The 14,299-nt window shown below is 40.6% G+C and overlaps 1 protein-coding gene across 2 annotated transcripts in view; it reads left to right on the top strand.

The window, feature by feature from the left end:
• The window catches only part of IL27RA (interleukin 27 receptor subunit alpha), a 36,064-nt gene that overhangs the window by 20,633 nt on the left and 1,132 nt on the right, over window positions 1-14,299 (top strand). The window contains exons 13-14 of one of the 2 annotated variants that reach the window (XM_083352806.1): window positions 12,896-12,986; window positions 13,116-13,230. In XM_083352806.1, the coding sequence (XP_083208932.1) occupies window positions 12,896-12,986; window positions 13,116-13,230 (206 nt within the window). The remainder of the gene's footprint in view (window positions 1-12,895; window positions 12,987-13,115; window positions 13,231-14,299) is intronic. The other variant, XM_083352807.1, reaches the window with a different exon arrangement.

Raw genomic sequence — 14,299 nt, forward strand, 5'->3', positions numbered from 1 at the left:
TTATTATCACTTGTGGCTTCCTTGCCATCTTCCCACAAGCAAAATCAATGGGGAAGCCAGTAATAATAATAATAATAAAGTTGGAAGGGACCTTGGAGGTCATCTAGTCCAACCCCCTGCTCAGGCAGGAAACCTTATACCATTTCAGGCAAATGGCTGTCCAGTCTCTTCTTAAAAACCTCCAGTGTTGGAGCATATACCGCCTCTGGAGGCAGGTTGTTCCACTGGTTAATTGTTCTAACTGTCAGGAAATTTCTCCTTAGTTCTAGGTTGCTTCTCTCCTTGACTAGTTTCCATCCGTTGCTTCTTGTCCTGCTTTCAGGTGCTTTGGAGAATAGCTTGACTCCCTCTTCTTTGTGGTAGCCCCTGAGATATTGGAACACTGCTATCATGTCACCCCTCACCCTTCTCTTCATTAAACTACACATACCCAATTCCAGCAACCGTTCCCTATATGTTTTAACCTCCAGCCCCCTAATCATCTTTGTTGCTCTTCTCTGTACCCTTTCTAGAGTCTCGACATCTTTTTTACATTGTGGTGACCAAGTAGGAGGTTGCAAGTTGCTCCTGCAAGTTGCTCTGGCTCCTGCCCCCAGGTGGCATAGGGATCTCATACTCTGTAGCACCACCCACCCATATTTCATAGTGCTCATCCACAGCACCCACTTGCCTATACTCCATAGTGCCCACCTGCAGCACCCACCCACCTATGCTCACTCATACTCTGTAGTGCCTGCCCATACTCCATAGAGCCCACCCACTTGTACTCTACAGTGTTCACCCACAGCACACACTTGCCCATGACACCTGAACACCTATACTCTATAGTGCCCACAATCCATGCTCCATAGCACCCATCTTCCTATATTCCATAGCACTTAGCCACAGCACATATTTTACAGTGCCAATACACTCACCTGTATCTTTCACCTGCTTCCTTGGGATGTGATTTCAGCAATATAAGCAAATAGTTCTGGATTCTTTCCATGTTGCAGTCATGTAAGGTGTTTGCTTAATGATGACAATGGAGACTGCTGGGATTGTGTAGCTAAGTGATGCAGTCTCATGACATCATGCTTTATGACTGCATCAATTTGTGATAGAATTCCAGGCCCAATTATTGTTGTTAAATGAGGACTACCTGTATCTGCATACTTCTGGGATGGATCATACCACTGCACCTCCAAATTTGCGTTAGATTACAATTCTCATCTTTTGCAAGCGTGACTGCATACTTTTTAATCGGTCATTGTCACCTGCAGGAACTGAGGCAAAGTTTTTGAAGTGTATTCTTTCTACTTTGTCCCATTAGAGTTAAGATAGCTCAGTTCTTGAGGAAAAAATTAAAAGTAGTTCATACTGTTATGGTATTGGGGTAGCAAGGATTGAGTATGGTGAGTGAATGACAAGTTAGAGCTATTTACAATAGACGTTTTAATATTCTTTTTTTATTGAAAAGTTTTAAAGTACATTTTTAGACATAAACCCCATCCCCCTAACACTAACCCATACCCTAACCCACCCAGTACCCCTACCTCCCCCACACCAACCCACCCGACTTCCCAAAGCTGAATACAGGGTATTATTTCTAACAATCTTAATCTAAAATACGGTATACTAACTATAATTACACTTTAAATCTAATCGCGCTTTAACTCTCCTTAAACATCACAATATATCTCTGTTACAAATATTCTTCACATATTCCAAATTCTACCATTTCTACCTAATTCAAAACTTTCAAAATCCATTCTTCTATAGTAAACAAATCAGCCTTCTTCCAATATAACACTACCAAATATTTACTATAGTTATTAAATTTAGTTTCTATAACAATACAGTCTATAGTAATACCTACAAAAATAATTATAAAAAGAAAAAAGAAAAAAAACCTTATCTTTTTCTTAAAAATCTTACATATTCCACCAAATTACTTTAACTTTTAAAATTGTAATCTTTACAGTTCCACCATACATAATAATACATTGCATCATCACCACCACATCTCCAACATTTAGGCTAACAATTTAAATACATACATACTAATTTTTAAGATCTACTGTAAATACCATCCCCAAATGTCCACCATTATTAGTTCTTGATTATCCTACGATCTTTAACAAGTTCCATTTCTAAATCTTATTTCTATCAATGTTTTTCTTATATACGCTTGACTTTAATCTCTACTGTTATTGTTATTATTATTCCTTGCATCTAGATGCAGCCCGTATCTTTCTTTGAGTCTTAGGTTCTTTTAATAAAACCAAAAATTGCACAGCTTCCGAAACTATTTCTTATAGCTGTCGCTCTCCTTCTTCCTTTCCTTTTTAACTTCTGAGGATGATGGTAAGCCTGCTTTCAATACATTAGAATAAAAATCACGTGCCTTCCAGACTGTGTTAAGACAATATCTTTCTCCAGCATAATTCACCACAATACCCGATGGTATCTTTCACCTAAACCGAAGCTGTTGTTTCTTTAATTCATCTGCCAGGGAAAAAAAATCTTTCCTTTTTCTCAAAATTCTTGGAGGAATCTCTTTCAGAATCAAAACTTCCTGATTAGCCACTTTAAGTCTTTTATTATAAAAAATTTGAATGATCTCATTTCTAATCTTTCTATTTGTAAAGTACACCACCACATCCCTTGGCAGTTTCTTTTGTCTGGCAATCCAAGAATTAACACGGAATACTTTGTCTGTCTTCCAAAAAAAGTCTTCAGGTTGAGACCCCAAAATAGGTGCCAGAGCATCCACCAACGTCTCTTCCAGATTTTCCTGCGGGTTCTTTTTCAAACCTCTGATCCTCAACGCAAATTCCATATCTCTATATTGCATCATTACTATTTCATCTTCAAGTTTTTCCATTTTATTCTCCACTTCACCCATTTTAGCCTCCAGCATCAGATTATTTTGTTTCACTTCTTCCACACGTTCATCCAAGTTCTCAATACAGCCTGAAAACACTTGAAGTGCCATCAAAGTATCCTCCCTTATTTTCTTGTTTTCCTTTTCAGTAAATTCTGCCACCTTCTCAAATATTTTTTCAGACTGAATTTTTAAAGCATCATTTAAAGCATATTGTAAATCTTTTAAAGTCAATACAGATGCAGCAGCTTCGGAGGGTAACTTCAAAAACTGTGTTCCAGATTGCTGAACAAGCAATGCCTCCGCACTTTTAAAAACAGGTCTATGCGGTTTGGGAGCCATTTTTGCAGCTAATAACTTTCAGTACACACTTTCACTTTCTAGTCCATTTGTTACTTTGTAGTTTAACTGTAAAATAACCAAATCTTGAAAATGACTTAAAAACTTAAAGACCTCCAAATTTTAGCTAGCTCTTTTAAGGTTTTAAAAGTCCATTTTACGAGACTTCTGGTGGCAACGCTGCACCGATGGCGGCTGTTCTTTGGCTGCCCATCCTGAGGCTTCGTTAGAACTGCGGGGACGGTGACAATCAGCTGTCCCGCGGCTCGTAAACTTCCCCCTCGGGAGAAGAGGGGGAGGTGAGCTTTCCTCAGGTAGAGGTAGAGCTCCCCGAGACCTCCCAGAAACATCTGGGGGTCGGAGGGTGAGAGCTCCCACAGAGCCCGAGGCTTTCTCCGAGTCCAGGATGCCTTTGCTCTGAATTGCAGGGGCGAAGCCAGACGCCGCATCCACATCTGCGGATTATAGTGATTTGTGATTGATCTTCAAGCAGACAGAGCTGATCAGGAGGAGGCAAATTTGCAAGTATTTAAAACTTTAACTCGGGGTGCATTAATCTTCTCCACACCTTAATTTGACTTTGAAAGAGAAAAGATGGCGCCGAAATGTTTTTCTTTGTTATTTTTTGAAAGAATAAAGTGTGAAGATTTTGCTAAAGTTTAAACAACATATTGGATTTTTGTGTATTTCAGAGTTTTTAAAATTTTTAAAGATTTTTTTTCTTTCTTTTTGGACTTTATTTTTATCCTGAAGTGCAGAAGGAAAGTGAAAGTAATAAGAGAAAGTGAATTGTAACAAATGGGGAAATGGCTTCAAGACAGCAGGCAGTTCCTGTTGATTCTAAAAGTTTAATTTCTTCTCCTGTAACACAGCCTGCAACACAATCCACTTCAAAGCCCAGATCCCCTCCACCTTCTCTTCCACCACCAGCATTTACACTTAAAGATTTGCAGGATGCTTTGAAGCTTCAAGCACAACAAACAGCCCAACAAATAAAGGAGGAGATGGCTGATCTTCTTGAGGGAGATGAGAGAAGACATATTGCTTGCACTTCAAGGGCTGGCTGCACATATTGAACGCTTAGATGACCGTGTGGATGAGGTTGTGGAAAACAGTGAAAAATTAGAAAGTAGAATTGCTAAAGCTGAAAATAAAATTGATAGAACTGAGGATGAGGTGATTATCTCACAATATAGAGACATGGAATTTGCTCTGAGAATAAGGGGATTGAAAGAAACCCCCCAAGAGGATTTGCAAGAGGAGGTGATTAAAGCTATAGCTCCCATTTTGGGATGGGATCCTAAGGAGTTATCAAAGGAGGTGGATAAAATTTTCAGGGTTAATTCTTGGATTGCGAGGCAGAAAAATTTACCTAGAGATGTGGTGATTTACTTTTCTAAGAGGTCACTCCGAAATGCAACCATTCAGGCTTTTCATCAACAGAGATTTCAAATTGCAGGTCAAGATATTATAATTTTGAAAGAAATACCTCTTAAAATTTTGAGAAAAAGGAAGGAGTTTGGTTTTTTGTCTGATGAGCTTAAAAATCGACAGATTCAGTTCATTTGGGAGATGCCTATTGGAATAGTGGTAAACTATGCAGGGACACGATACCGACTTAATACGATTGCAAAGGCAAAAGGTTTTTATACTTATGTCCTGAAAGCAGGTTCACCACCATCTCCACAATTTAAGAGAACAGAAGAAAGTTTGGAAGATAAACAACAAGCTGAAGGTGCAACATCACAGTTTGTTGGAGAGGTACAGCTGGCTGAATCTACTGAACAGATTTTGGCGTTAAAGGGTGATCCAAAAGAACAGAGAATGACACGTGCTGCGCATAAACGTAAAGAAAAGGAGCAATTGAAACAGAAGATAGATTCTGGGCCTATGATACAAGACCCTGCTACTAAGGAGCCGGTGGGAGGGGCGCGACCGAAGAGATCAACGGCGGATCTTCAGGCGGTGTTCCATAGGCTTCAGGTCGCTAAGAATGGCGATAAAGCTCCTGACATGGAATGTTAATGGCCTGAACTCACCACAAAAAAGAAAGTATTTCACTACTTGAAGCAACCATAAAATGATATTGTTTGTCTACAAGAAACTCATATTTGTGCAAAAGATCAAAAGTATTTGATTAATTCCCAGTTGGGATTACATTTTACAGCATCTGCCCCAGATAAAAAGAGTAGGGTAGTTATCTATCTAAGAAGAGACTTATCGGCTAGATTAATTGAGTCTGATCTACAGGGAAGATATGTTATTATTGAATTAGTGTTACAAGGCAAGAAAATTCTTATTATTGGATTATATGCTTCTAATCAACAGCAAGGAAAGTTTTATAAGTTTTTACATGACAACTCAATTGGATTACAAATCAGTTATTTTGATGGGTGATTGGAATGGTGTTTTGGATTCATGCAAGGACAAGAAGGGATCTTTTAAAAATTCTCCTAACCATTCTAGATTGCCTAAAGCTTTTTTTGATTTGAAAGATGACTTGGAATTAAGAGATACTTGGCGGGAGTGGAATTTGGAGGACAGAGATTTTACTTTTTTCTCGGACAGGCATCAATTGTTTTCTAGAATTCATTTTTTTTAAATTACTGGTGATCTTATTTCCAGGGTCAAGAATGTCAAGATTTTTCCTAGGACATTGTCAGATCATAGTCCTGTATGGATGGAGTTGTTTAGGGAAGACGGGATCAGAAGATCTTGGAGATTGAATGAAAACTTATTCAGATATGATGTGCTCTCAGAGAAATGTAGAGATTTTTTTGAAAGAATTTTTTGTTTTGAATATGCATAAAGGTACACCAATTGAAATGGTGTGGGATACTAGTAAAGCTTATATGAGGGGTTTTTTTATTCATATGAATAATGGTCATAGGTATAAGCAGATGTAAAAACGTAAAGAATTGGAAGAAGAGATTAAATTGAAGGAGAAAGCTTTTATTTTGAACCCATCAGACAAGAGACTGAGGATTTCAATAAATTTTTTGAAAGAGCAATTTAATATGTTGATGGCGGATCAGGTTGCAACTAACTTGAGATATGCGAAACATAATACTTTTTATAATGCAAATAAGCCTGGTAGGTGGCTAGCTTATCAATTAAGGAAAAAACAGAAGTTACATATCATAGAGAAAATAGAATACAAGGGTAAAGAAATATATCAACAAAATCTGATTAAAAAGGGTTTTTTAAGATTTTTATGCAAAGTTATATGCTAGTGAGAATATACAAGCTTTAGATATAGATAAGTATTTACAAGAAGCGCATATTCCTACGCTTTCACATGAACAATGGGAAGGGATGAATCGTTTAATTAATTCTGAGGAAATTATTTCAGCAATTAAACAGTTAAAAGTGGGTAAGGCTCCTGGTACAGATGGCTTATGAGCAGTTTATTATAAAATTTTACTTGAAGAGATGGTAGAACCTTTAAAGGAATTATTTAATAATATCCAGGCTGGAGAAGTGCCTCCGTCCTGGAGAAGGGCTTTTATATCGCTGATTCCAAAGGAGGATCAAGACCTTACCCAGCCTAAGAATTACAGACCTATATCGCTTTTAAATACAGATTATAAGATTTTTGCAAAAAATATTGGCAAATAGATTAATGCATGTTTTGAAACAAATAATAATAATAATAATAATAATAATAATAATAATAATAATAATAATAATAATAATAATAATTTAATTTCTATACTGCCCTTCTCCCGAAGGACTCAGGGCAGTGTACAGGGCAAATACAGTAAAAATACAATGTACAAAAGTTAAAAAAGAATTAAATAATACAGCCCAATTCCAATAAAATTAATACAGTTAATATTAAAATACCCCAACCCTTCAGACCAGGCCGGCTTGTTCAAATAAATATGTTTTTAGGTCACGTTGGAAGGAGCGAAGGTCGGGAGCCATCCGGAGCTCCACCGGTAAACGGTTCCAAAGGTCTGGCGTGCCCACAGAGAACGCTGTCCCCCTGGGGGCCGCCAGTCGACATTCTTTGACTGACGGTACCCTAAGGAGGCCCTCTCTGTGGGAGCGCACTGGACGAAGGGAAGTCGATGCCGGCAGCAGGTGCTTCCGTAAGTAATCCGGACCCATGCCATTTAGGGCTTTATAGGTCATTACCAGCACCTTGAATCTTACCCGGAGGGCAACCGGAAGCCAATGCAGCTCGCGGAGTAGAGGTGTTACATGGGAGTATCGGGAAACCCCCACCACCACTCGCGCGGCTGCATTCTGCACCAGCTGAAGCCGAGTAGTCCTCAAGGGCAGCCCCATGTAGAGAGCATTGTAGTAGTCTAAACGAGAGGTCACGAGCACATGAGTGACTGTGTGCAAGGCATCCTGGTCCAGATAGGGCTGCAACTGGTGCTCCAGGCGAACCTGGGCGAAGGCCCCTCTAGTCACAGCTCCTATATGATCTTCCAAAGAGAGCTGTGAGTCTAGGAGGACACCCAAGTTGCGAGCCCTATCTACGGGGGGTAAAGTCTCACCCCCCATGGTTAGAGATGGAATAATCTGAAATTCCCGAGATGCCGGCATGCACAGCCACTCAGTCTTATCAGGGTTGAGCCGAAGCCTGTTCCTCCCCATCCAGACCCGAACCGCCTCCAGGCAACGGGACATCACATCAAAGGCATCACTGGGGTGGTTTGGGGTAGAGATAAAGAGCTGGGTATCATCAGCATATTGATGATACCCAACCCCAAAACCATGAATGATCTCACCCAGCGGCTTCATATAGATGTTGAACAAGAGAGGCGAGAGGACCGACCCCTGAGGAACTCCACAAATGAGAGGCCTCAAGGTCGACCTCTGCCCCCCTGCCAACACCGACTGTGAGCGTCCCAGAAGGTAGGAGGAGAACCACTGAAGAACAGTGCCTCCCACTCCCAACCCCCTGAGACGCCGCAGCAAGATACCATGGTCGATGGTATCAAAAGCCGCTGGGAGGTCTAATAGGACTAGGACAGAGGAGCAACCCCTGTCCCGAGCCCACCAGAGATCATTCACCAGAGCAACCAATGCCGTATCCGTGCTGTGCCCGGGCCTGAAACCCGATTGGTACGGGTCCAGATAATCAGCTTCCTCCAGGAACAACGGGAGCTGATGCGCCACCACGCTCTCAACAACCTTCGCAAGAAAGCGAAGGTTGGAGACCGGATGAAAGTTGTTTAATACAGCTGGGTCCAAGGCAGGCTTCTTGAGGAGAGGTCTCACCACCGCCTCCTTCAAGGCGGCAGGAAAACTACCCTCACTCAAGGAAGCAGTTATCACTGCCTGGATCCAGCCTCGTGTCCCCTCCCGAGCCGCATAAACCAGCCAGGAGGGGCATGGGTCCAATAAACACGTGGTGGAGCTCAGCTTCCCCATGATCCTGTCCACTTTGTCCAGAGTCACAGGATCGAACTCCTCCCAGATAATATTAACAAGACCGCCCATGTCCTCATCATCAGACTCTGCCCAGTCGGAGTCCAAACCGGTCCGAATCCGAGCGATTTTGTCCGACAGATGTTGGCTAAACTCCTCGGCACGGCCCTGCAAGGGCTCCTCCCTCACCTCCTGATTAAGGAAGGAGCAGGTCACCCTAAACAGAGCGGCCGGGCGGTTATCTGCGGACGCAATGAGGATAGCAAAGTAATTAGACCTTGCCCTCCTCATCACTGCGAGATAAGACCTTGTAAAGGACCCTAGTCGCAATTGGTCGGATTCAGACCGGCTGGATCTCGAACAGCTCTCTAGGCCCCGTCTCCAACGCTTCATCTCCCTGAGCTCCGCGGAAAACCATGGAGCCCACTGGGATCTCCACCGGGTCAGGGGCCGCATGGGTACAACTCGGTCGAGTGCCTCTGTGGCTGCCTTTTCCCAGGCTTCCACAAGGGCGTTGGCTGAGCTGTGAGCAAAGGAGGCAGGTGGGGACCCCAGCGCTGCCTGGAACCTCTCAGGGTCCATTAAGCGCCTAGGATGGAACCATCTCATTGGTTCAACAACCCCATGACGGGGAGTGGCAAAACGGAAGACCAACCGCAGGAGATGATGATCGGTCCATGACAGGGGCATAACAATTGGAGAACCCCCACCCAGATCATCTAACCACCGTCCAGATAGAAAAACCAAATCGAGCATGTGGCCCCCCACATGAGTCGGGCCCTGAATTACTTGCATCAGGTCCATGGCCGTCATGGAAGCCATGAACTCCCGAGCTAACTCAGATGATCCTCCCAGGGATGGTAGATTAAAGTCACCCAAAATCATAAATTTGGGGAACTCAATCACCAGCCCCGAGAGGATGTCGAGAAGCTCAGGCAGGGCTGCTGCTGCGCGACTAGGCGAAAGGTACACCAGCAGCAAGCCCAACTGAGCTCTAGGGCCACATCTCAAGAGGAGGGACTCACACCCGGCTATTTGGACAACGGTGGCCTCCCGCGGACAAAGGGTCTCCATCACAACTACCGCCACTCCCCCGCCCCTACCCTGAGCCCAAGGCCGGTCCAGCACCTGGAAACCTGGTGGGCAGAGATCGACCAGAGGGACACCACCCTCTGAGCCCAACCAGGTCTCATAGTGATCAGTCTGGATTTATAACTGGAAGATATTTGAAATATAATGTACGACAAATTGTAAATTTAATAGAATATTTGGATAAGAACAACCAAGTGTCTGTGGCATTGATATTCTTAGATGCTGAAAAAGCGTTTGATCAGTTGAATTGGCAATTTTTATTGAAAGTTGTGGATAAGATGAATTTTGGGGATAAATTTCTGCAATCTATTAAGGCTATATATCAACAACAATCGGCACAAATTATAATTAATGGGGGATTATCAGAGGCATTTAAAATTGAAAAAGGCACAAGACAGGGATGTCCCCTGTCACCATTTTTGTTTGTTTTAACATTGGAGATTTTATTGATTAAAATTCGTGAATCAACCAAAATAAAGGGAATAAAGATAAAGCAGAATAATTATAGGCTAAGGGCATTTGCGGATGACTTGGTTGTTACACTATCTCAACCGAATCAGTCGGTTATAGACTTGATGGAAATTATAACTCAATATGGGAAAGTTTCTGGTTTTAAGGTAAATAACAATAAGACCAAAATATTATCTAAAAATATGACCATGAATGAAAAGGAAGTTAGTAAAATTAACAGGTTATGAAACAGTGAAAAAGGTTAAATATTTGGGAGTATATATTACAGCCTCTAATGCGAAATTATATAAGAATAATTATGAGATGTTATGGTTAAAAGTACAAAAGGATTTAAATAATTGGAAAAAATTACAATTATCTTTGTTGGGGAAAATTGCAGCTGTTAAAATGAATGTTTTACCAAAGTTTCTCTTTTTGTTTCAAATGATACCTATTTTGAAAAAAAATATGCTAATTTGGATGAATGGCAGAAGGGTATTAATAAATTTATCTGGGCGGGGAAAAAACCGAGAGTTAAACTTAAGATTTTACAAGACGCACGGGAAAGAGGAGGAGGACTTAAAGTGCCTAATTTGAAATTATACTATGATGCGGTGGTTTTAACATTGGTTAGTGATTGGCTTAATTTAACAAATAAAAGAATACTTTATCTTGATGGATGGGACCTACTATATGAGTGGCATGCATATTTAATATATAACAAAAAAGTTGACGCATTTAAATCTCATATTTTAAGAAGTGCTTTATTGCGTGTTTGGAAAAAGTATTATTATAAGTTGAATTATAAAATACCAATTGGGATTCCTGGACACGCAATAGAGGATGTATCTATGGGTGTGAATTTGGATATGATTTCTTATAAGGAATTACTTAGGTTGGTAGGGAATGATTGGCAATTAAGGTCGTTAGCTGAGTTAAAGCAAGAAAATACTGTACAGTCCTGGTTTCAGTATACTCAATTGCAAGCTAGGTGGAAGTTAGATCAAAAGGTTGGTATTACATTAATGGATGAAAATTTGGTAAAACAGATTAAAGATCAAAATCGAGTGCATATAAAGAGAATTTATAATGCTTTAATAGGATTGGATTCGGAAATGGAATTAGTTAAGGATTGCATGGTAAAGTGGGCTCAAAATATTCAAGAACTGATTCCATTGGATATATGGGAGGTAATTTGGGTTAGAAAAGTAAAATTTACCCAGGCCCAAAATTTAAGAGAAAATTTTTATAAGATGTTTTATAGATGGCATCTGGATCCTAAAAAGTTGTCTTGTATGTATCCTAATTTACAGCCCAAATGTTGCAGATGTGGTAGTTTGGATGCTACTTATTTTCATATTTGGTGGACTTGTAGAAATATAAAAGCTTTTTGGATTAAAATTTGGTGGAACATTCAAAAGATTTTCAAGAGAAAGTTCACTCCACAATTATTTTTATTGGGTGTTATCACAGATTGTGATACTAAAGAAATTAATTTGATGTTGAACTTGATACCAGCTGCAAGGTTATTGGTAGGGCAATATTGGAAGAAGGATTGCTTGCCTACTATAGAGGAATGGACGCTTACAGTGTCAAATTTAGCAGAAATGGCTAAGATTTCTGCTTATTTGAAGGATCATTCACAAGAAATATACATTTCGGTCTGGAGAAGATGGATAGATTATATTCAGAATAAATATGGGACTAAAAAGTTCCATTTAGCTTATGAGTAAATTTTAGAGTGTTATAGTTTATTATAGTGGAAATTTTTCTTTTTTTATTATTAGCTCTAATTATATGGTATTATTATTATTTTTAGTATTAGTATTGTTTAATAACTTGGATACTTTTATCTTGTATTTATGTTATAGGGGAGTTAAAGCACATTATGAACTTGGTTATTTATTTAGTTGGTTAATGTTAGTTAGATTATGATTATTATATTTGTAACCCTGTACTCAGCTCTGGGAAGTGGGAGAGGGGGAGGGGGGTTTAAGGGTGGGTTGGGGAGGGGATAATATTGTAATCTTTATAAAACTTTTTAATAAAAAAAGTCCATTTTACATATTCCTACTCAGTATCCAAACAGTCATTTTACTTTGAAGAAAAACACTTTCGCTTCTTGTTACAAAAAAAAAAAATCAGTCAGGCGCCATCTTCCCCTTCTTTCAAAACGATCGTTGGAACAGGAAGAGAGTTTAAGTTTCAGAGTTAAAGCCTTGTACTTGCTATTTATACAGCTCCTGCATCCACTCTGCTGCTACAGCCACTCAAGATGACAATCAGATCCGGCAGGAGTGGATTCAGTGTCTTGTTCTGCTAAAGCAGAAGAGTCCTCCGATCCGGAGCATTCCCAGGCTTTGGGGGAACTCTCACCCTTCATGCCCCAGAACAAATGTTCTGGGCGCGCTAGGGGAGCTCTACCCCTACCTGGAAGCTCCCCCTCCCCTCTTTGCCCAAGGGGAAGGGTTTTCAAGCGGCGGAACAGCTGATCATCGGCTATTCTGCCGCTTCAATGGGATCAAAGTGCCAGTTGTCGAATCTGACTGTCTGCGCCGCTGAAGCACCACCCGGAAGTCCATTTTAATATTATTCTTGAAGTAGTTTATATTTTTTCAGAGGTTGTTTTACAGTTGACGTTTTTATCTTGTACCATGGAAATTGTGAATTTTGGCATGCAAGCATCCTTGAGATGGAGTAAATTTGACAATGTATACATTTGATACAAAATAAATCACAGTGTTTTCCTTAAATCTTTTGCAGTTTTTCATTGGCAGAGCATTGTGATAGTTTTCTCACTTGTGGTAATCCTGATTATAATGGGGTCCATTATGGTGCTGCTTAAATATAGAAGGTAAGTGATGAAAAGCAGAGATGCAGGCATAACATGTGTGTGGATGGGTCAACTAAGTTCTTTTACTGGTTGCCTTAATTGCTAATTTGAATCCTGGGCAAAGCAACCTCTAATATCTCTGTTTTGTAGGCTACTGGGCTTCTGCCATAAGGTGCTGCCTCGGTGGTGTTGGGAGAAAATTCCAGATGCAAAACACAGTGGGATTGCTGTGGTGGTGAATGAAGAGAGCACTGTGCTGGCCATGGTAAGAAGCAATTGGATTTTTTACAAAATTGCAGGAACTAAGTGCATTTGCAGGGTGTACTAAAGAGGAAGTACTGTATTGTCTTCTACTGTGATCTTGGAGATTCATCTGCTTCTCTTTCTAGATAGCCCTAAAAAGAACTAAAGCTAAACCCCAAACTAAAGGTTGCAGATGTAGGTTGTTTAAGTAGTCATTGGATGGACATAAAGTCCAGGCCAACTACTTTGTGCATTTGACCAAGGCATTACTTTATTTACATTTTAAAATTGTATTCTATTCATCTTCTGTGTAAGGTTACTATGAATGGCTGGTCAAAGCAGAATACCATGCCTGTATATTGTGCTAAAGATATTTGGTTTTCTTGTCTTTTTTTCTTTTTATTTGCCATATTTCTGAGTTTCAGTGCTGATCCATATCTACCTCAAAATGCGCTCACAACTGAATCTGCAAATATATTCTCACAATTGAAAACTTTTCTTAATTATGTAAGAATTATCAATCACTAACCCTAGTACGAAGGGATGCGGTGGCTCAGTGGGTTAGGATGCTGAGCTTGTCGATCAGGTCGGCAGTTTGGCGGATTGAATCCCGAGTGCCGCGTAACAGAGTGAGCGCCTGTTACTCGTCCCAGCTTCTGCCAACCTAGCAGTTCGAAAGCACATAAAAATGCAAGTAGAAAAATAGGGATCACTACAGTGGGAAGGTAACAGCGTTCCGTGTGCCTTTGGCGTCTAATCATGCCGGCCACATGACCACGGAGACGTCCTCGGACAAGTGCTGGCTCTTCAGCTTTGAAACGGAGATGAGTACCGGCCCCTAGAGTTGCAAACGACTAGCACACATGTGCGGGGGAACCTTTACCTTTACCTAACCTCAGTACCTTCAGATTTGCATTAGATTACAATTCCCATCATTCACAAGTGTGAGAATATTTGGGAGTGTTGGAAATTGCAATCTAGCACATCAGAAGGGAACCAAATTGAGGAAAGCTGTTGCAAAAAACAGGATAAAGATTTTCCTTTTCCATAGATAAGAGAAAGGATAGATCCATAGGTTGTTGAGGGAGGAA

The sequence above is a fragment of the Vipera ursinii genome, assembly GCF_947247035.1.
Source record: "Vipera ursinii genome assembly, chromosome: 2".
Taxonomy (NCBI): domain Eukaryota; kingdom Metazoa; phylum Chordata; class Lepidosauria; order Squamata; family Viperidae; genus Vipera; species Vipera ursinii.